Source organism: Electrophorus electricus, chromosome 10, assembly GCF_041902795.1.
Source record: "Electrophorus electricus isolate QZ-2024a chromosome 10, ASM4190279v1, whole genome shotgun sequence".
Lineage (NCBI taxonomy): Eukaryota > Metazoa > Chordata > Actinopteri > Gymnotiformes > Gymnotidae > Electrophorus > Electrophorus electricus.
The window spans coordinates 27,678,312-27,702,014 of NC_137506.1; the positions used below are offsets into that span (position 1 = coordinate 27,678,312).

The window sequence follows — 23,703 nt, forward strand, 5'->3', positions numbered from 1 at the left end:
TAACATAGGTAGGTACATTTGAACTTGAACTGCCTATGTAGTTGGCATACTGTCCAGATGATGGCATACTTCACTAACTGATCCTTAAGGCTAGCTGTCAGTTTTAGGATATCAGATGCATTCAGACACAGCGCATTTGCCGATTAAATTTGTTTAAATAAACCATGCATTTTGACATGCAGAGAATAAAATTGTACCCTTTACTAGCACAGTTTAGCTCTTGAGTAATAATTTCCAACTCAAGAAAGTAAGGATGTTGCATGTTGGTTACAAATGATGTATTAGCCAAGAGATGAGACCAACTTAATCTGTCAAAATCATTTATTTACTATAATACATAGTGGATGATGTTAAAATTTTATTCAGTTTGTACATCAGTTTTGCATGAGGCAGGTCATATGAACAAATGTTGCTCTTTCTAACTCCAAAAGTGGGATCCTAGCAGCTGTGTGCTTTCCCAACACCAGCCCTTTCTTCTGTTATATTTCACTGAGATATAAATTTTATCTTACAAAGCTTTTGAGAAACCCCATACTTTGTGACCATTCTTTCACATACAAGCTCCCAGTCAATCTCAAACCTACACATCCCTGTGTCGAGCTAGTTTCCACATAAAGACTGTAAGCTTTCTAAGCAGCATCTGTTACAGCGGAACAAAATTCAGTACCATCTACAAAAAAAGAAAGCAACATCTTTTTCATATAGGGAATTAAGTACAATTAATCTAACCCCAAATTTTAGTACAGCATACCACAGCATAAGAAATCTGATTATAAGTTTTACAAGATTATAGAGCTCCAGTACAGTACCCCATCATTTTTTCAGCAAATTATGCTGACACACACACATTTTATATATATATATATATATATATATATATATATATATATATATATATATATATATATATATATATATAAAAATCTATATAATTATATACTTTTTAGGGAAACAAAAACATATTAAAAATGAATACAATTATAACCCAGTTTAATGTTCCCTCAAGTTAGATAAAAAAAAAAAACATCTTGCATAAAAACAATTAAGCTTGTATGCTTTTTTTCCTTTCTTTGTTATTACAGGTTGCAAATGACATGCAAATTTAGTTCCAGAAACAAATAAAACAACTATTTCAATGCCTGCTGTTGGTGTGCAAAAGCAAGACATCTACACAGACAACGAAAAACCAGAAACTAAAAAAGGAGTGAAATGGGAATAAGGTAGCCAGGAGACAGTCTAAGGCCTGACATTCTGACATGTGCCAGAGGGCTCCAGTGGGGTGTTTCCCTTCTGTGGCTTTCAGAGTTTGAAGGGCCATGAATTCAGTCTCACTGCTGGTGTCATTCCCAGGCTGCTGTGCACCTCTTCATTTTGTTTGTGTGTGTGTATGTGTGAGAGAGTTTTAACTTCACAAGTCTCATCCCAAATGTCACATGGCCTTGGGATACGATCACATCAAGTTACATTTTCTTTTAGATTTCTGCTTTAAAAAATGTCCATTGCAAAGTAATGATGGGGAGAAAAACAGGCAGAAAAAATGGCACAGAATAGAGCCATTAAAATAGATCGTGCATGTAGTATTTCAGCAAATGATTGACAGTTCCATTGTCTTTACAAAGAAACAATAAACTGTAGTATAAATATATCTTCCTAATATCTGCAGTCAATCTAAATAATTTCCATGACAGACCAGTTAACCACATCTCTTTAATAAACATTGAAACTGTAGCGTTTTTTTTTCCTTTCGGTCACTGTGACATAAATCCATTTGGGTGAAAAAGGATAAAGAAACAAAAGAAATGCATATCTGTGACATAACAGTCATGTCAGTGCTTCCTCTCAGTACACAAATGAACTTCCAAGCTTCAGCCTTACTCCTCCCCACTCCCATCCCCCACAATCCACCTTTTTGTTTGTTTGTTTTTATTTTTATTTATTTAACAGGCTCCCACGAAAGTGCAACTGTGTGACTGTGAGGAGACGCTGAGAGGCGGCGAGTGGAGCAGCAGAGCGTCAGATAAGGGGTTCGGAGGGCAGAGGATGCTGGATGGGTTGTGGCTGCAGTGGCGGTGGGAGCTGCAATGCCAGCAGCGACTCCACCATACCGTGACCGTGCGGAGGAGGCGTGCCCTCAGCGCTCGAAGGCTCTGTCACCTCACCGCCATAGAAAAAGTACTGGCACTGCTGGATGAAGCTCTCAATGACTGACTGGTTGAGCTTGGTGGTGGATAACGTGTCCTTGTTCTCAAAGTCAGGCCGCATGAGCGTGGGCCAGAAGCAGATGGAGAGGTTGTCCGCAGTCATCAGTGTGGTCTTACTCTGCTGGCTCACCCTTGACGCACACACAAACATACATGTCTAAGCACAAGCAATTGTACAAACGAGCACATAAATCTTTAACAGGTGATTCCATCCATCCATCCATCCATCCATCCATCCACCCACCCACCCACCCACCCACCCATCCATCCACCCACCCATCCACCCATCCATCCACCCATCCACCCACCCACCCACCTATGCACTCACTAAATGCAAGAATAGATTTGTTGGAAATTTGGCATTGATACCTTTTTTATGTCAACTTACTGCACATATGGCACATATTTGAAATTAGGGTTTAAGGAAATCAAAGGGATCTAATATGAACCAACAAAATTTTTCAAAGCTCTGATAGCATATTACTAAAACAGCATTTTACAAAAAAGAATCCATGCACCAAAGTATTTGATGAAAGGCTGAAGCATCAAAGAAGCTTTATTTAAAAAAGGTTCACTAGGTCTCCCATATATCCATATCATAATGTATTTAAAGAGCCTAAGCAGTGCACCTACACTTGAAAGTTCAAACTTCAAGACTATGAATAATGAGAAATAAACAGATGACACTGCAAGTGTTACTAAACTAATAAGCTTCAGAACTGCCCATAAACACCTGCAATGAATAAATATGCCAAAAGCTAAAATATTACTGTTTATATGTCATAGAGATTCACAATGAAATTCAAGGAGCATCAAATGCACCTGACCAGTGGTATTTGGGTGAATACTGATCCTAAGGTGGGAGAGCGTGTGCAACAAACAACAATCAAGAGAGGCTTTTTACCGATTGAGATGAGTGATGACATATTTGAAAACTTCATAGTTCACAGGAGGAAATTTCCTCACAATTTCTTTGAGCACCTGAAGCCTTTCGATGTGGTCCACTATTTCTGCAATGATGGAAGCACATTAAACAGATAAATCAGATAAAGGAAAATGGATCAAGGCCTCAAGAGCTCCAATTACTCTTTGTGTGTACTCTGTATGATTTACAGATTCTGCCATGTACTTTGCACTTTAACTCACTCATACTCATTTCTAGGGACTAACATTCATCCTACTGTGTTATTGTTTTATTATGACACTAATCACATTCTGTACTGCTGTTTTTGCTGATATTTTGCACATTAAGTTGTTGCACTATTTAATACTGCCAGACACTTTATATTTTATATAATTATATAGCATAATACTTTAAAATATTATATTTGACTGCCATACTTGCACTATATTTTATATTGCATAATACTTTACAATACTCTACTTCACTGCCATACTGCACACTTACTCAATGGTATTTCTTATTGCATTTCTATTTCTTATTTTTCATTGCATTCTTGTAAGGAAGCTGCTATCAATCTTATTGTACTTGTGAAATGACATTTGTGGAAAAAAACAAACAAAAACACCAATCCTTTTTGGCACATTTTGATCAAATCTTTATCATATTTCAATCACATCTCCAAAGGACACACTCATGACAAATCCATCTGGTTTCTTACTGTATCTTCTGCAAATGGTGGCAACTGCACTGGTGTGAAACTAGTCGCAACACATTCAAGAAGCTGCTGCTGACGACATCAAGTAAAAACGTTTGCTCAGAGAGCACTGTGCAACGGCTGCCCGTGCAAGGCTGGAAATCTGGCAGAGACTCAAACACTAATCTGAGAGAGGAGGGAAGTGGAGGTGGGGGAAAAGCATGCCTATGTGTACATTCTGAACAAACCCCAAGAGCAATCAGAGTCCAAGGCTCCAAGGCAGAGAGAAAGAGGAGCAGGGTACTGCAGAGACATCAGCTCAGAGGCGGGGTAGAATCAGCCTACTGTCATGTGGCTAAGAAGCGATTGGGAGCACATCGCACCAGGTTCTGGATTATATCCAGCACTCAGCTCAGGGCGAAAGAGGCTAAAGCATCAGGAGGATGAGAACATACAGATGCATTTAAATTGCCATCACCAGCCTCCTTGGGGCTGGGCTTAGACAGAGTGGTGTCAGGATTAATTTCCAGCCGAGTTGGAGACTGATGCTTTGTAATTATGTTTTTTCTTAAAGCGACAGAATATGATAAATGAAGAACAGCCCATATCAGCAGGCATGCTAGGGACTGAGGCCTCAGGACTCCACGTCTCTGCTGGTCCTCTGGTCTGCAGCAGATGCTCACCACAGCCAAGCTGTTCTAAAGTCATAGAGCAGTGAAGCAAAGGCCAAGGACACATATAACTGCTCAGCACCACTGTATTTCAGATCTTTTCCTTCTGATATCCAAATTACTGCCCTTTGTTTATTTTATTGTTCTATTCAGTCCATGTAATCAGATTGAAAGAGAAATTTTATTACATTTGTGAACTAAATATTTTGTTGTAATAGTTTCAAAGTAAAATACATCTACATAAACAAAATACAAAAGCTGTATTTTTCCTTGTTGAGAGATTTTGTTGTGGACAAAACCGTTTGCTAAGGGTACAGTAAGTGACATTTTTGTGCTTGGCTTTTTTTCTCACTTAATACTGTCTAGCAACATGCCATCAAACCAGGCAGTCAAGGCTAACACTGGTTCCTCAAGTGTTTTACTTTTTATTGGAAATTACAGTAAAAGCAGACTGTGAAAAACTCCAAACATCTAATAGAGGAAGTAGGAATGGGAGAAGTTGATAAAGGGAAGTACTTACTAGCTGCTTCCACTAGTTCAGGATGGAGATTGTAAGGGATGAGAGGGTCAGGCAGATCAGCAAAGAAAGCTTTCAGCGCCCCAGCCACTGCATTTACAGCAATATCCATTGCCATAAAATCCACATTGTGGTCTAAATGGACAAATAGGGGTGGTGGGCAAAAAAAGACAAAAGAAACGCAATTATATCAACTTAATCTTTGAAGGATGTTCTGCAGTGTTAGTTGTGCCAATATAGCAGAGTGGACAATGAAAAAGAATGCTTGAGTGAGAGAAAGGCATAGTGGGAGAAATAAAAGTGAGAGGGAGAGAAAGCAAGAGAGAGAGATGAATTGACAGTTGTCAGTAGATCTCAGTACAGGATGGACATAGGATAAGAGGGGAAAAGGCACTTAATTCACAAAGTAATGAGGACCAAGAGGCAAAGACACCAAGCCTAATGGCTGTAATGCAGTAGGCAGATTAAAGCCCACACTGGCCCTTTTGGGCAAATGCTTGCTTACTGAGTAAATGATCTGGCCACTCAATCTATATGGTTCACCGGGCTACTATGCTGGAATTCAGTGTGAGAGAGAAACTAAACTAAAGAGCAAAAACCATGCTTTACAGCCACAAAAGACAAATATAAATCTTCTGCAAACACTTGAGAAATATACTTGCAGAGAAAGTTGAGATAAAATCACTCAACAATGTAAACTACTGTCAAGAAGCTGTGACAGTCCAAAACTAGATTGCTTATGACCTGCAGAAGAGAGGTCTGTCAAGTGCTACAAGTAGTTTTATCAACTTTATCAACTGTTTCTACCTATCTGTTTTCTAACTTGGATAGACAACAATCAAATCAAATGTTATGCTGTTAGACATGAATGTGCTAAATATATTATGTCAATATCCAAAGTAAAAAGCATTGGTGATCTCTGGTTAATACATAAACTTCTGGAAAAGAGAGAAAGAAAAGAGATCCATTTAGATATAAATCAACTGACCATAAGGTATGAAATCTGAATGGCCTATTTAAAGGACAACTGAATCACTGACCAATTTATATTTGGTTTCCCAGCAATCATTTGAGCATTATTATGAATTTTGTAAACACAAATCACTGAGTACCTTGATCAAACTGCTTCTGAATGTTGTCTTGATCAGTCTTGTTCCCACTCACACGATACAGGCCCTCTGTGGTAAGACCTAGGAAATTAGAAATAGTATGTAATTAAATCATTTTCACAAAGGCTACATAACAAAATCTTTACAGAACATAGCTTATAACAGCTAAAGCCACCAGGAAGGTAAATATGGAGTGAAAATATGTCACAGTGTCATGTTCATGAGATCCAAATGTTCTTACTACTACAAATTATGTAAACAATGAAATATTATGAAAGAGAGAGAAGCAAATCAACTTTGGAGCAAAAGATGAAAATTTCAAATGCTTGAACTGTAACATGAGATGAGGTTAGGTTAGTCTTATGTGACAAATGAATGCTATAAAATGACACAGTCAAATTGAGAAATGAGAAAATGGCCTACATAGTAAGTATTATAGTTTTAAATCCCTTGTATACAGATCAAATAACTTGTATACAGGACAGATTGTGCATAAGTTACCATGACATTGATGACCTATTTCTGATTTGGAAAACCCAGGCTTCCTTACTCACTGTCCTTAGCCAAAGACACACAAAGTTTCATGATAAAACAGAAGAAATACACCACAATCTTAGGCACAGTCCAAAACCTTTCTCTGTCTGTATCCAGGAGACATTAATCTTATTGGTCATGCAAAACCCTGGCTGCCAGCAATGAATTCCACCTTGCCTATGTAGCAATGAAGTCCATTAGAGCAACTTGCAAAAATATGCTCACTCAAGCCCCTAAACAAGAAAATGCCAGTTCCAGCTCTATATGATGTCACATGAGAAGGCTATTCTCACTCTCACACGTTTCTGCTTGTTGGCTGACACACTGCCTTGCATTTCCTGCCTTCTTACTATCTAATCTATCAGCATCTAGATAAACCTAGCTTTAAAAAATTTGGTGGTGGTGCTCTGGGACTCTGGTTCAAACACAGAAGCTTAGATGCTTAGTCAGTTGTCTAATCCATCTACTTATCACCATCTAGGTAAACTCAGCTTTGCAAAAAACTGGTGCTCTACACTGCCTCCACAGCTCTGGTTCAAACCCAGAACTTTAGGTGCTTAGTCATGCATCGAGTTGCTAACTGCTTCAAGTTAAAACCACTATGCATTCTTGGGATGTTCCCACATGCCAGAGCTGGTCCCACCCACTGTTCAGACAGCAGCAGGAGTCCAGGGTGTGGTGCAGTGTTGAGTATGGAGAAACAGGCCTTTTAACTCTATGTGCAGGTGCACTGAGTTGAGGACGAGTACGGTACTTTTCTTAATCAAGTGTCAAACGAGGACAATCAGCTACATAATATGAGTCCTTGCACAAACCTGTCTGAGGGGGAGGCTTTGTCTTCCTTGAATGCAGTAAATCGTGTTGTGTCAGCATATCTCTCTGGCCAATTTTAGCAGTGAATAAGCAGTGACCCATCAGTTACTGACTTGGTTTTAGTGCTAGTTTGGGGTAGGTCTTGCCATATTGTGGTGAGGGTCTGGATCCAGTCCCTGACCACTGTGACACACAACTTTACATGTGTGTGCATATGTGGCCAGCCTGACACTTAGCAGAAAGCAACATCAGTGGAACAGAGAGGACATTACTGAGACTGCTAGTTCTGTACAGTAGTGACCAAAATTGGAGGAAAGACCTAAAATAAAAATCATCCAAAGCTATATTAACTCAGTAAATCCCACTCAAAGCATTAGGTCAGCTTTTTTGGCACATCTGAATATGTGCTTTCATTTGCACTTGGTTTAGAATCACCACTTATCAGATGACCCAACAATTTGAGTAATATGAAATCTAAAAACATTTAAAATAATGAAGAAAGCCAATCATGATACCTGATTAATATCTGGGCACATTCAAAATGCACAATGCCATTTCTATTTCTCCCTGCATTTACCACCTGTGAGCCAAGGAGAATCAAGCAAGATTATTATTGGAACTAAATCTGCAGGGTGGATCTGCAGGGTGGTAGATCTCCAGGATCAGAGTTTGTCACCCCCATGATAACATGTGCTCTAAAAGGCCAAGTGTGTTCACAAATAACCAACTTTCCCTTTTCTTTTCTTTAAAGACATCCACAAACGAGTCTTAGTTGGTCTATACTTAATTTGTTAAGCACAGTCATTGCAGCACCTGTTAGGGCACATACATGCTTCCTGTCTGTGCTGTGCCAGGACTTGAGGGTGCGCTGAAATCCTAATGATTAGCCTGCCACATCTTTTATATCGCATGACGATGGGACTTTATTTAGTCAAATGCTGACAGGAAGGTTGAGGTCAAGGATGCCATGAAAAACAGCGTCAGGAAGTGCCGGTGATGGACGCGAACTTAATTTGGATGTGGCTCAGCAGGATGTCCCACTGTCCCTCTCGCAGCTCTCACTCCTGCCTCGTATGTGTCTCGTCATTGGCAGATTACCATCGCGCCCTGCCCCCCAGATAATAATGGCCTGTTGGTGCAGAGGAAGCTAAAGATATTACTCAAATCTAAACACACTGACACAGAATGAGATGGCTTAAAAGTGCAGCAAAATCTGCTTTAAATGGCCTCTCCGCATCCCCTCCTTGGGTACTGTTGCCAGCCTTCAACAGTCTGCTATGGCGCACAGGTTCTCAACCACAGTGTCGTATTCGCCCTGCTCTGACTCACCTGACCTTGCTGATGAACAGATCATAAAGCGTCTGTGTTGTGAGTTAATGTAGGAAAAACATAAATGTGCACAGCCTGAGCTCCCTAAGAATCACTGCTCTTTAAAGAAACACTGCTCTTGTGACTCCCATTGTACTTGGCAGTATGCTGACTAATCTTTCAGTCAGTCCATCATTTCCCATTTTGTAGTATCAACTTTTATTGTGGTTTGAAATTCTGACAACGCTCTCATGATTTTGAGATTAAGGTTGTAATAGCTGAGCATTTAAAGCCTGATCTGAAACTTTATGTATAGCAGAAAGCAGGGCACCACACCCTCACTACACAGCGCTGCTGTTCTGTTATTGTAAAAGGAACTCAAAAGGTTCATATCAGCTTTCTTCACAAGCGCTTATTTCCTGGAGATGCATTGGGCTGATCCACAACGCAGCCTGGAAAAGGCCATCTGATTAAACCCATTAAACCTGTATACTCATTCCTCTAAGCCTACAGTCAACAACACTAATCAATGGGGCTTTCTGGCAAATCACAGGGATGTTTAGATGATTCAAAAATAGGACGATACGTTCGTTTCAGATATAGGTTGTTTGGGGCAACATAAGTGCTTTCACAGGCTGCACCATGTTTACTCAAGTGAAATAAATGTTTCTTCATCATAACCACACAGATTTTTTTTTTTCAAAATAGCATCCATAATTTTAGTACTGCACATATCTGTGCAGGAACCAGCGTTCTCAGCACTGTGCTAGGACAAATGTCACATTGAATGTGCAACCTTTTAACTAAGCCTGCTTCCCGCTGCTGTCACCAGGGCTCCTCTGAGCAGGGTGAGCATTGACGAAATAAGAACAGTGGCCTGTATTAAACACTGCGGCATATGGTACTATCAGGCCAGGGATCTGAGCCAGACCCCATATGGCTGGGCATGTACCCTACCTACTCCAAAAATACTGTTCATACCTCAAGAAATGCTACTTAAGCTTTTTCAGCCTTGAGAAATAGGCTGCAATCACACCTGCAGTGCACACAATTCAGTAGTTAACAGTAGTGTGATAAATCAAACTTAGTACATGCACATAAAAACACACATACATTGTAAATTAACTTTACTATAATCATTATTTAAAACACCTACTAGAACTGATGGAATTGCTAACCTAGATGTATAATTCTCCACATCAACAGCTTCACAAATTCCTTTAACAGCAGTACATAACCACTAATACCTACCAGTGTCCATCTACCAACAATTAGCCTGAGGTGCTGCAGTCCAGTGATGCATCTAACAGTGATACATTATCGTAGGTTTATGCACTGATCAAAGGCATTAAAGATTATCTACTGTCCTAGGTCCACACTAAGTACAGTCTGCATCTGAGTGCAGTTAGATATTACAATCTTGGTACATACATGTGGTGATGAAACATACAATGAAACAGGAGCTGCTGGCTGATTGTGTTAGTAGGAGGCAAAGGTAATGTTTAGCACCTAACGATGGCACCTTCTTTTGCACAAGACAAATTAGCAGAAGGGGCCAACAGCAATTTGCATGAACATTCCACTGGAAATTGGTTTAAAAATCAAGTTTATTAAACCAGTTCATTGCTTGGCTTTGATATAGTTAACCAGATTGAGCAGAATAAACTTGGATTGCATGTGATTGGTCAAAAAGATCCCCCTTACTCTTACATTTTAATTAAGTACACACAAATGCTTTCCTGAGAACATCAGGAGTAGAATTAACCAGAGTCATCATGCCATTGCATGGCATTAATATCTGTCCAATTTAGCAGTCCGTAGTTGCTATAAATCACAACAGCTGACAAAGATGAAAGGGATGGTATAAGATCAAGTCGTGTAAAATGCCTTCTCATATTGACAGCACAATGACCAGCCAGGAATTTATGTCTGCAGAAATGCAAGCAGTCAGGACATGTAGTGCTACACTACAGTATAACAGTTCTTGTAACATCACCCAACTGCTTTGCTAGCAGTTCTAATAACTATGGCTGACTGTGTCAACATTCAGATCCTGACAACAGGTTTAGTCATGATGACCTGACGGTTGTAAGACTGGTCTGAGTGCTTTTAAATAAAACTCAAGTCTACAGGTAACAACTGAGCGAGCTAGGCTTTATCAAAAACATGTGAGTAGTGAGTGAGTGAGTGTAAAAAGAATCCCATAAGAAATCTATAGCAGTTGAGAGGATTTTTTATAAGTGAGGAACATTAGCTGCTGTCTGCAGCTAAACAGCATCCCTCTTACAAAACCAAAACACAGACCTTATTAACATAGAAACTGCTCCACACATGCAACACAGACACATAATACATTGACACAGATGAATTCTGATGCGGTAAGGGGTCAAATACTGTATGATTTTAAACAGAGAATAGCAGGGGGATGGGCTCATCAGATGTTAAAAAAGGCTTTATTACAGAACGCAAGTGCGGCAGATTGCATGCTCTTTTGACAGCATGGCCCTGGGTTTGCACTGAGCTCATTGGAGCATGCTCCAGCAAAACTCACAATGTGACACAATGTGTATGCCCAGCTGCATCCTGATGACCTGCAGATAACACTTCAATGAGCCAAACAGTGGGCCCAGGACATCTGTCCATAAGCAGACAGTGGCAGCAGCATTCAACAGGGCCATGCTGTTAAACTCTCATCTCCAATTCAAAAAGAGCAGATGGGTTAAAAATAAAGATTACCTAATCTGCAATGGAAGGAAAGTCAGCTTTAGTGGAAAAGGGGGAAATGATAGCAGTGTTTTTGCAAATGTTAAAGTGGCCAAGTCCAAATTTCACTTCATCTTGTTAAAACAGACACTTAAAATAGATTAAGAGTTTTGTTTTGTTGTTTTTATTCACCATGAAATGTTAATTCTATTCTAATTGACTGTATTGGCTCCTACTAAATGTCCAATATATCAAAGTTCTGCACAAATCATAATGCTGAATTCAGCAGCATCTCATCCACTGTTATGGGAGAGATAGCTAACAGTTCTGAGTCTTTCTGAAATGCCATCTTCCTTTAAGAGCAGCAGTGAGGCCCAGGTTGCAGATCTTGTAAAGTACTATTTAAAATTTACACAGATCATGTCAGTAGGCACCAAAGCAGAATTTTTGTAATAGAAAAACATTTATTTTCTGCCGTTTGAAGGTACAAGCATTCACAGGCTAGCAGGAACAGTCCATGCATGTAATACACTGAGGATTCAGAGAGAAGCATGTGTCCCAGGATGACATTGGATTATTCTGTCTGATACTGACTTTACTCAGGACTTTCAAGCATGAGACTGTTGCAAGACAGGCAGTGGAGCAGGACCATAAAGCCACCTTATAACTCCACTGCATGCTGCTAACAGATGACCTGGGATTGTCCTAGGCCTACTGATTATGATTTATTATTAACTGTATTTAGGCCTTCATTAAAACTAGACATTAGGTGGAGAAAGACTCTACACTTCACCAAGACTATTTATCCTCATTCTCAGTGAAGGCTTCTGATGATAGCAACATTGCAATAAAGAGCACAATGAACAACTAAAAATGGATGAAGTTAAACTTTCTGATTTCCAGCTTCATGAGATGCAAAACCTCCAACTAAATCTTGTGTTATGCCATATGAATACATGTAGTTTGTCATAACGCCCAAGAAACCTCTGAGATTTGCTAGAGTAGCCCAGTTACATTGCTAGTAAAGAAACAGAAATACTATAATGCAGTCTTTTTTGGACTCCATATTGCAAAGCAATTCTTTCTCGTCAACACGTAACTTTATGGCTTTATGTTGAGCCACCCTAGTCATGTCAAAGTATCGAAGTTTATGGTGTACTGTGCTCTACTTCATTTTCCTTAGATATCTACACCCTGTTCAAAGCACTCAACCTGATGTGTGGTGACAGCCTGTCAACGATAGTTTCTTCTGACAAACCTTTCCTCTTGAGCACAAAAGACAGCAAAATGCCAGTGGGAATAACAGCACTTTGTAGCGTTCAACATTTATTGTTAAGTGCTCACCAGAGACCTTAGTGTGTCAAAGAAGAAAAATTTTGATGCCTAGCAGCAAGGTGGTTGGCAAGAGACATCAGGAGAGGACATCAGCTGAGGAATTCGTCAACACCAGCATTACACTGAATAATGTATTCTTATGAAATGCCCATGCCTTAAACAGCTGTGCCTGATCAGGCCAAACGACAATGAATGATTTGTCTAAAGCATAGCTACGTTTGTTGGCTAACAGAGCACGAAAAACTGGATAGCTTTCCCAAACAAATGTTTGCTTATCTAGAATCTGTTTCTGAATAATAAATAAAAGTCTGTTGGGGCTCCTACTTTTAAAATTGTACACTGCTATAAGGACTGCATATCTACATGACATTATAAATGTGTTCATTTTACCAACGCTAGATGGCAATGAGCTAATATGGCTGTCTTTCTTTTTATTAGTATCCATTTTAAACACTTAAGTACTTATACAGAAATCAAGGAGTCCTTGTTCAAGTGTACATACCACTTGTTACTCTTGAGAAGGCATCTATAGTGATGACTTTGTGATGGCATATAACATGTTTAAAAGACTCAGATTGATTATATTTTTTTTCTTGCAAAGATCATACTGCACATACCAGTGTTCTGCCCTTTCTCAAAGCTTATGAAGTAGAACAGTTGACCCACACATAACTAAACTATTTCAACAGAAAATGCAAAAGTTCTTTGGAATCATTTTAAGAGGTAAAAGAAAATAATTGAAAAGGATAATTTTGAGGGAAGCATTTAGTAGGAAAAGTAATAAATTTGCTCAGCAGAGCAGCTGAATGGGGCAAGGTGGCAAAGTAGGATGCCGAACAATCCAAAGTATATCTACACTTCATAAAATAATGACTTAAATGTGGCTCTACTGGTAATGGACTGGCCTAAAGCAACCAGCAGATTTCACCTGTTCACATCAGCAGACAGAAAACTGTGCTCTAATGGGTGCACATGCCAGTTATAAACATTTCTTTTAACTTAATATTATTATTACACATAGCTACTGAAAAACTATCATTACCATACAAATGCAGCTATGAATGCAAAGTATTTAGGAAGTAAACATCATTAGCACTTTCTTCACTTAAGAACTTAAAATTACCATCCTTCCACATTAAGAACCCATTTCATCTAAGCAATAGAAACATTTCAGGAAACAAAAGAAGGTTCCATCCTGAAACATAGTGCAGTCAAGCTAAGGAACTGTAGAAACCCTGAAGGATGCATTTAAAAAGTCACACTGAGTCACACTCAATATACCAAACCTAATACGTTGTTCACACTGACTTTCTGCCTGGTTAACCATTGGTTTAAAATTCTTTCAGCACCCTATACTCCAAATAAGACATAGAATAATAGGTGATAAATGTTGCATAAGGGATAAAGTATATGTACACTCACACATATTATCCAATTAAGGGACCTTTCAGAACCCATTTACTTTGTCATGGTGGACATAGACTTAAAATGCAAACACAAGTAATTCACACTCAGAACTTAAGCAATCTCATGAGAACTACCACATTTCGGTCTCTATAAGAACATGTCAAAGTGTGCAGTGCACAATTACAAAGTACAAAGCTATTTCAAGACAGACATATTGCTGCTAGGGAATAATGATAATGAAGGTGCCAATGAGTTATCAAAGATATTTAAAAAACACCCAAACAAATGCTTTTTCACTCTACAGTAGGTTATGCCACAAAATCTAGACCACAAAATGGAAGAAACAGAGGCATGCAAAAGCATATTGTATATACAAGTTCAGACTTGTAAAGTACTAGCCAAGTTATAGGAAATGATTGTTCATTTTTTTTCTAGGTTTTCAAAATATAGCATATAAAAATGGTGACTGAATATGTTTGTGTTCCAGGAAGGCAAGCTGATGACCCCTTTCATCACTCAAACTCAAAGTGCTCAAAGGGCTTTTAAACAGAGACCCACATCACTCAGACAGCCATGGGCATATTGAGCCATCTATTCAATCACAGGAAGTCAACAGTAAACACAAGGCCCAAATACAGTTTAGGTCATGACATGTCTTCATTACAAATGCTATATTATCAGAATGAGACTGGGATGAGAGGTATGAAACCTCTCACAGTCCTATATAGACCTTGGTCAACACCCCACTAAGTACACTACTGTGAAAAAAGATGCATTCCAATTATATCATTCTAGTAGCTTCAGGTTCTAACTAAAAATAATATTAATTTTACTATGAGATCACTAAGATGGAAACTAGGACATGGTGGTATATCAGCTTTGTGCTTTTTATGTTTTGTATTAACAACTAGTAACAGCTGTTGTTTTGGAGATGAGCTGTTCCACTTTTAATTACTTTCCAGGATTCTGATGAGGGAGAGAAGAATACACCACATAAACGGGACTCTTATGACTGCAATAACCTGACAGCTCTTCAAAACATTTAGTATAATGCCCACATTTAGTAAAATACTAAAAGCATTTTATGGTTTCATAGCCAAAATGGCTCACTACATATTTACAGACGAGCCCAAATGCTCCAAGATACATAATCCAGTAGTCAAAATCCACTACAGCAGAGTCTTTAGGGGGAAAAAAGCATGTTACAGGCAGAAATAAACAGCTTCCAAACCAAACAATTTCCACCATCAATCACTGTCAGTGTGTATTAACCATCTAGTACTTTTAGCAAGCACACAGAGGGCGTGAGATCAGTTAAGATATTGGGCCTTCAGCACACAACCAGATTATGCAGACCTGGATTTATTTTTTTACTAACATACTACCCATGTTTAACACCCAATACACATAGCCAAATAAACCATCCAAGAACAACCTAGTCATCTACTTACATTGCTGGTTACCAATTATCACACTTGCATTAACCTCCCAACCTAACAGTCTGTGGCTATCAGCTACAGCTGTAATATTAAATTGTGACTTATGTAAGTCAAACATATCATTGGTTGACTCTTGGTTGCATTGTGTTAATATGCATGCTGGTAAGTTCCTCATTTACAACGTCAGTTACAGGATAAACCACTACGACAATTCTGTGACTAACCAAACTGCTGCTGTGAAAATTCTAGTAAACTATTATATTAAGTGTAACATGATTCTGAGTTTGTCAAAAAACATCTAGGAACTAAGAGAGCTGGTTTTAAACTTGGAAAAAAAAGTCTGTAAACCTGAAGATAATGTTAGGTACTACTTAAAATGTGTAAAGATTCAGACTGGGATAAAATGAGCAAAGGTACTGGGGCATATTAAACAACTATCAATTTATTTCTTCCCATTAGCATTGTGGAAGGTCAAAACAAATTTTAGATCAGATCTTTTTTTATCATTTTTACATTGCTTGCAAGGTAAACATAAACTAAGTGCTCTGGGAATAATTGCCCAGTATGTTTTCATGAAACATTAAAATCCATTTTCATTGCCTATTTTCAGCACTCTCCTTCCTTACCTTTCAAACTTTTTTGTTCAATTTATTATAGCAATGAAGTGAAAAATAAGTTCACCTCATGAATAACCTAATTAATTATTGATACATAACGTGTTTCCAATACTTTTCAAAAGCTACTATAATAAATAGATGACTCCACATTTTATCAGTTTGTCACATTAAAGGTTTCTGAAACCAATATTAAACTGACTGTAAAACAATGCTATGGCATACACGCCATCCTTACTAACAGTACCATACAAACAAAAGGAATATCGGCCAACCTGATTGATATCATGTGCCGACAGTCTCCCAATTGCTTACTTGAATGGGTCATTCAAAAACATACATCTACAGTAAGTTATGTCTGGCACAGTAAAATCTCTAAACTGCACAAAAGAGCAAAGGGATTATAAACCATTGGTTTGTCTGCTAATGCATAGCTAACACAAAAATCAAGGCCTAGCACACAAAGGTAACATCCATAGAACAAAGAGGACATGGGAAAAGGCAATTATTTGCTAAACAACAACATTTGGTGGCACAGATTTTAAGTTATGAAATTTATCACTGTTATCACTGCTTAAATATTATATTATTATAAATATTACAAATATAAAGATCAAGAAACTGACCTGTGTGTTCAATGTAGTCCACACACTTCTCAATAAACAAAGGAATAGGCTTCTCGAGAGTGACTAAGTTCTGCAAAGGCACACCAAAGTAGTTGCTTTCCCAGTTTCTTCGAGTTGGTGGATACAATGGCTTTGTAGACTTTACTTTTACCTGTACCGAAAAAAATTATTTATATATCTATAGTAGTGCAATCAAAACTTTTGTTTTTAACCTGGACGTATAAGTGACAATAATAACAAACAAATGTGCTGTCCAACCTTTTTGGGTTCTTTGTTTTTTGGTGCTTTCTTCTTCTTCAGCTTCTTGTCATCTTGTTCTGGATCTGAGGTTATGGCTGGATTGTCTATCCCTCCTTTCCAAGGATCCACAGGTGAGAGTAAAGGGTCCTCTTCACTGCCCCGGTTTCCTCTGCCTTTCTTCTTCTTCTGCACTGCTGGTCCTGATTCATCATCACTAACATCAGAGTGAACTCGTCTATGATATGCTTTTGTCTTGCTAAAAAGGATCTTCGAACGATGTTTGTATTTGGAGGGCCGTCTTCCTGCTTGAGACTTTGATATACGGTCAAAGCCATTTTCTTCATCACCATGAAGAACATTCAGGCCACCAAACGAGTTGCGCATCTTGACTATTCTGCTTTGGGTGTCTTCTGGGACAGCATAAATGTCATCATTGAAGCCTTTAGATTTGAGGAGAGTGTCTGCTGGCTCTGCATAATTGTCAGATGCTTCAAGGTCCTCACTGTGCACCATGATTGGGCCTCGTGGTCCTCTCCTTGTGCTCCTCATTCCTGCCTCAATTGTTTTCAAAAGATTGGGGTCCAACTTCTTAACATTAGGCTTGGACAACACAGGTTTAGGTCTCACTGGGGGAGGCACTTTGTGGTTGCGTTCATGATCACCTACAGGTGTGCTATGGACAGGGTACTCATTCCCTTCCAAGTCAATTCTATACTTCCGTTCACTAGGGGTAGGCAACAGTTGCACGTCGTCCCCTATAGGACTATAAGGTGGTGGTCCCTCTGCATCATCCTCAGAGTCAGGGTAATATGTGTACGCTGGCGAATGACTGTGAGGTGACTGAGGGAAGACGTCTTCACTGGTGCCTGTTCCATCGCGTGTGCTGTCAAACATAAAGGAGCTCTCTATACTGTTCTTCTTCTCAAGAACTTCATTAAAAAATGGTGTGAACACTTCTGTCTGTCTGTGGTACTGAGACAAGGAGTAGAGTGCTGTAAATTTTGCTGTGATTTCTGTGGCAATGTGCTCCCCCTCAGTCATTAGCTCTTTAATGGCTTCATTCTCAAAGAAATCAGCCTGGCTGTCTGTAATGGCCACCATTTGGACTGGAATGACATCCTGGACTTCTGCCAAGAATGCCCGCAGCATAGCCATGGAAGACTTTCGTTTTGCAGAGTAAACAAGTATGTATCCATGCACTAACTCATCCTTTCTAATTCCAATTGATGAATGGTACGAGAGGACAGTAACTTGAATGCGTCTGCGGCTTTCGCCAATGATTTTATCAAGGATCAGTGTGTTGCTCTGGCCAGGTTGACCAGCACTACAAGAATGTGAGTCCAGAAAAGGTGAGAGAATAAGATCCACACTAAATGGATCTCCACACATTGCACACATAACTATCCGCAAATCTGTTTCAGACAGATCCTTGATAGAGGGCATTGGGTTCATCACATCAAAATTGTGCTTTAAGCCTTCTAGGACTGCTCGGAGTGCCTGTTTTACTTGAGACTCATTAAACTTTCGTGGAAATGTCCCAGATGGTATGTCTATGAATGTGCACTGTAACTTATTGGCAAGTTGCTGGCCCTGATGCCTTAGAATAGGTATGTTTTTGCAAACACTGTCCCGCTGACTTGCTAAAATGAGAATAAATGGCAATGGCTGGGAAAATCTCTCTCTTCTGCTCTGGGTAACCTCAGCTCGGATTCGACTTATGCCGTCACCAATATAATTAAGTGATTCTATTGAGCTGAAGACACAGAAGAAGCCATGAGGTTTGAAAGTTGATACCCAAGAATGACTCAAAAGCATGGGAGAATTTACATCAACAGGCAAAAGGTCTAATTCATAAATCTTCCCATCTAGGGTATACTCATCATCAGTGGACTGAGCTCTTATTTCATTTGCAAGTTCTTGAGCTAGTCCTTCCCTACCAACAAGACACAAATTAACTTTATCAAGATTGGAACTGTTATAGTAAATATTGGTTCGACCATGGTCCAGCTGAATAAGTCTGTTTGCAAGAACCTGCTCAACTTTCAGATCCACACAGCTCACACCACTCAAGCAAGTCTCTTTTGTGGGATGATAAACAAACCCAATGTGTTTCAGTAAAAGGGACTCCCGATCTGGGGCAAGTTTCTGAAGAGCTCTATATCTGGGTTCCTCATTAAGTACAGTGTGGATTTCACTCATTTTGTCACAGCTTGGGGTGGCATTCAAATCGAGGTCATAAAACAGCTCAGCATGCTCAAAAAGCATTTCCTGAAACTCCTCTTTGGCCCTTTCAACTATTTCCTGCTGATGCCGTCCATAAACATCTCTACGATCAGCTTCAGTAATATATTTGTATGCTTCGTCCTCCATGACAAAACACATGATCTCTTCCCAGGGCTGGCCAGGACTTATGAAATGCACTCGTTCCAGTGTCTTCTTGAATTTTTCCTTCATTTCCAGTCGCCTCTTCTCAGATATCAAATGCTGAACATGATTTTGATATATCCGCTCTCCTTCAGCAGTTTTAAGGATGTCAAAGGGCACTCTTCTGTCTTCTGTTTTGTTAACGTGGTCAGTCTCATCCCAAGGGGTTTGTTCTAGCACAACAAAATAGTACTGAAACTCAGTCCTGCTCTTAACAAGGTTCTGAGCTTCTGACCAGCTCAGGTTCTCAACCTCTTCTAGGTTGTTAAGCAACTTGTTAAAAATTTTTGGCAAATTGGAGAGATAATCCTCTCTCCTTTTCTTGATATGCTCTTGCCTCAGCTGTTCAATATGCTTGGAAAAGGTGTTTCTAGCCTTTTTAGTGCCTTCCAAGTTGATGTACTCCTCATAGTCTTGGTGGTTTTTCAATGTATTGCTTACAATTTTCCAGCTTGTGTGATAATCTCTCACATTCTGTACAATAAGCTTTTCAAACTTATCTGAGACTGTGGCTACTAATTGTCTTTGTGTTTTATAAGCCTCCAAATAAGGGATAATTTTGGGTTTGCCTCTTGTTTTGTCTATTTGCTGTGTCAGAGCATTAAAACAGAGATCCACATTGACAGATGATCGAGCTGATGTCTCAACCACCAGGAGATTCTTTTTGCTTGCAGCAAAAATCTGGACATCCCTTAGGTATTGCTCTACACACTCATCACATTTTGTTGCAGCAATGATGATGGGTTTTTTTGACTTGGCAATTTGTGAGTAAAGGCTACTCACAAATTTCATCTGGTCATCAAATTTTCTATTGCATCCTTTGCTTACATCTATGCACAAGACAAAGCCATCAATATTCAGCTTCCCATCAGGCATCTGCTTTTGATCAAAATCTTGCTCCAAGCCAAGCTGATCTGTGCAAATATACATCAATTTCTCAGCAGACTGCAATTTTGTCATCGCAGCCCGCTTAGTATATGGTTGCAGATTTGTGCTCCGGTGAGGCAAAAAGGTCTGGTCATCAATAAACTCTGTTTGTTCGATGATTTGAATTCTACACTCAAGGCCATCATCCCCTCTGTGTAAAACCTCCCCCCAGTATAGGAAGTGATCATTATTCACCACTCGCCCTCCAAAGTCAATTGTGCTCAACACAGAAGTGTGCTCAGAGTAGTAGCTATCCGCACTTGGGCGAACATATCGGTTGCATAGGCAGGACTTGCCCACACCACAGTTGCCCTTTTCTTTCTCAGTACCTGAGAGCCCAACAACACTGACAGCATACGTCGGTGGACGGGGCTCTTTATTCTTGGCCATTATATTGCCCCTCTCATTGCCTTCTCAATCTCAGCAAAGTCTGCCAACAACTCAGGAATGAAGTTCCATCTGCTACTGGTGATGCATTTCCATATCACACTCTGAAGTGGGGTGATGACTTTTTCCTCTTGATCCTGTTACAGGGCAGTTCCCCTCTGGTATCACCTACCTGGAAAATGTATTTAAAAAAAACACGAATTAGTTGATAAAACAATATAGTGATGCTAGGAATCAAAGACTGGAGAAACAGTGAACATTTTCTAACTGCAGGTTTTACTATAAACCTAGCACTACTGAAGCTGTCAATGTGTCTTAATAGCAACAGACCAACCCAGTAGTAGGCAGAATGAAGAGCAAATAATGGTAAGCAAAAACTAATATGAGACACAATGTCTTGCAAGATCATGATTAACATTCACATATACATTTAACAGTTTATTATCAGATGCATCTGCTGTATAGCTTAGCATACACTGTCCGTCATATCCATTACAGGCAACTGTAAATCGCAATTCGCACATAGTGGCACTGCTGTTGTACTCTGAAGCCACACAACTGACTGATACAAAGACAAAGCCAGTGGGTTGGCTTGTGTATAAGAGTTGGCTGTATGACCAATTGGAAGGGATGTATGACAAACCAACTGTATTACATGACTTAGCATATATATATATATATATATATATATATATATATATATATATATATATATACACATACACACACACACACACACACACACACACACACACACAGATAGATAGATAGATAGATAGATAGATAGATAGATAGATAGATAGATAGATAGATAGATAGATAGATAGATAGATAGATAGATAGATAGAGATATAGCGCACTACTTCACTATTGACAACTGAATGCTATAAAATGACATTTATATACAAATAGGCTAAGAGTATTTGCTGTTTTCAGAGCAGAACAAGCCATTCATGAAAAACTTCTGAAAACATGAGACAAATGTGGCAACCGAAGATGACTTCAATAAAATGTGGATTATCACTTAAAATTATCTGTTGTAGAATTGAATCTTTAGCAGTCCATTAAGAAGATGGACCTAAATAAAGTGCCTTAGTACTGTATAGTACTGTATCTATATATTGAAGACATTCCGTTCAAGAAAAGTCCTGCCTAGGAATCAACCATTCAAACAACCAATGAATGATAACCTGAAAACTCAATATTTTATAAAAACACGCAACGACGCTTGCTAAAAATAAATATCACTGCTTGAGCTGCATAATCAATTCTGAGATACCGTTTGGCGTTTTACCCTCTTCATCGAATCTGCTTCAACTCAAATTACTTGATAATTTGCCGATTGTGTGAACTGGGTGTGTTAAAGTGGAGACAACATTAAGACGTGACCTCCAGTGACGAAAACGGCATGGGATTAATGGGAGCGGTTAACACATCACCTCTTAGATCGGTCGATAAACATTTATTCATAACAAAACTAAAACTTTCCTAAATATTACCCAATTCATACCAAGTTGTGAATTAGGTAAATTATTGTTTCAATGGGAGTTGGGAAAACTAGTGAGCCAATTAAGAAAGAGCGCGTTGTGACATTCAACTAGTCACAAAAAATAAGACAGGGTGTGAAAATCTGGCATTCGTACAATTAACTATTTAGGACCCTATTGTCAACAACTGTGTCCCTGTAGAAACGGCTCGTTAAACGCAGTTTGCCAAATGCTTCCGACATGACTAGCATTTTAGGTCTACCACTAATCTATCTATTTACATAGCTTGGTCGCATTCTGGGCTACACATTCTCTTTATGTACAATTACAGCAAACAGTGTTACAGACACTGAGAAAGGTAATGAAAGTGTGTATCTGAGATCTTGGAAGTCTAAGGAGAAGTATGCGGAGCTATTGTTACAGGGCTGGCAAGCTCCACGCCTGCTAGCTAGATAGGTCAGCTAACTAACTTCGACGTGATGACTTTTATTCAACGGAATAATTACTGCCTCGCATATTCTTTAGCAACACTTTAAGAACAATGCGTTTTCACAATAGTGGGTGCATCAAGTTAAATTCCGACGACATGAGCCATTTACATCTTCCTAATCGCAAAAGGATAACTACTTGACGAAATACCACCCCTTTGACCAAAGAGGTGGGCTTGTCTCGTAACATTATGATAGCTAGCGTTAGCTAGTTAGCTAACATAGCCGATAAGAATAGATAATAAATTCACGAGAGGTCATTTTTATTACAACTGCAACGTTAACGTGTTCTCTTGTTGTATTCCACGCCACTTAAAATAAGCGTAAATAAACGTGTTTAGTTTAGGCTGGCCGGGTAACGTGGTATATCTTCGATACAGGCCTTGCCCCGGACAACGCTTCCTTAGTAATAACTAACTAGCTAGATTAGCTAGCTAGCTAAGTGTTAGGCAGTGTTACATTGTATGTAACCGACTCGCAGAAAATCTGTAAATAGCCAGCAGAGACCCAAAATCTTAATTCTTCACATAAACTAACCACCCATATTAAAGCAAATAATGCACACAAAACAGTATGGAAAGTCACGACACTCTTTTCCAAAAGCATTCCCCTACCTAACATGGTCGCTCCCAGCTCCCGACACCACAGAGAGGAGGTGGCATTCCAAATATTTTCCCTTATTCCCACAATTTAAACACAGAATAAATTTCCAAATATTATTAACATTTAAGCGACGAGACTAATACGTGTAATTCTCGACACAATTTGTTTTAACCAATTTTAACAATATTTGTAGTATGCGTGTAATCCGAGCGCAACTCCCTCCCCTCTCATTCCAGTCGGTAATGGCGACGGATAGATCCGGCTCTCTCACT

The 23,703-nt window shown here is 39.2% G+C and overlaps 1 protein-coding gene across 1 annotated transcript; it reads right to left on the minus strand.

Annotated features, from left to right (window-relative positions):
* Window positions 1-303: 303 nt before the first annotated feature.
* arhgap5 (Rho GTPase activating protein 5) lies at window positions 304-23,698 on the minus strand. Its single transcript, XM_027008860.3, is given in 8 exon segments — window positions 304-2,063; window positions 2,065-2,332; window positions 3,106-3,211; window positions 4,991-5,122; window positions 6,100-6,177; window positions 16,876-17,026; window positions 17,134-21,025; window positions 23,443-23,698. Coding segments are annotated over 7 exon segments (4,584 nt in total). The 5' UTR covers window positions 20,857-21,025; window positions 23,443-23,698; the 3' UTR covers window positions 304-1,937.
* Window positions 23,699-23,703: the final 5 nt, after the last annotated feature.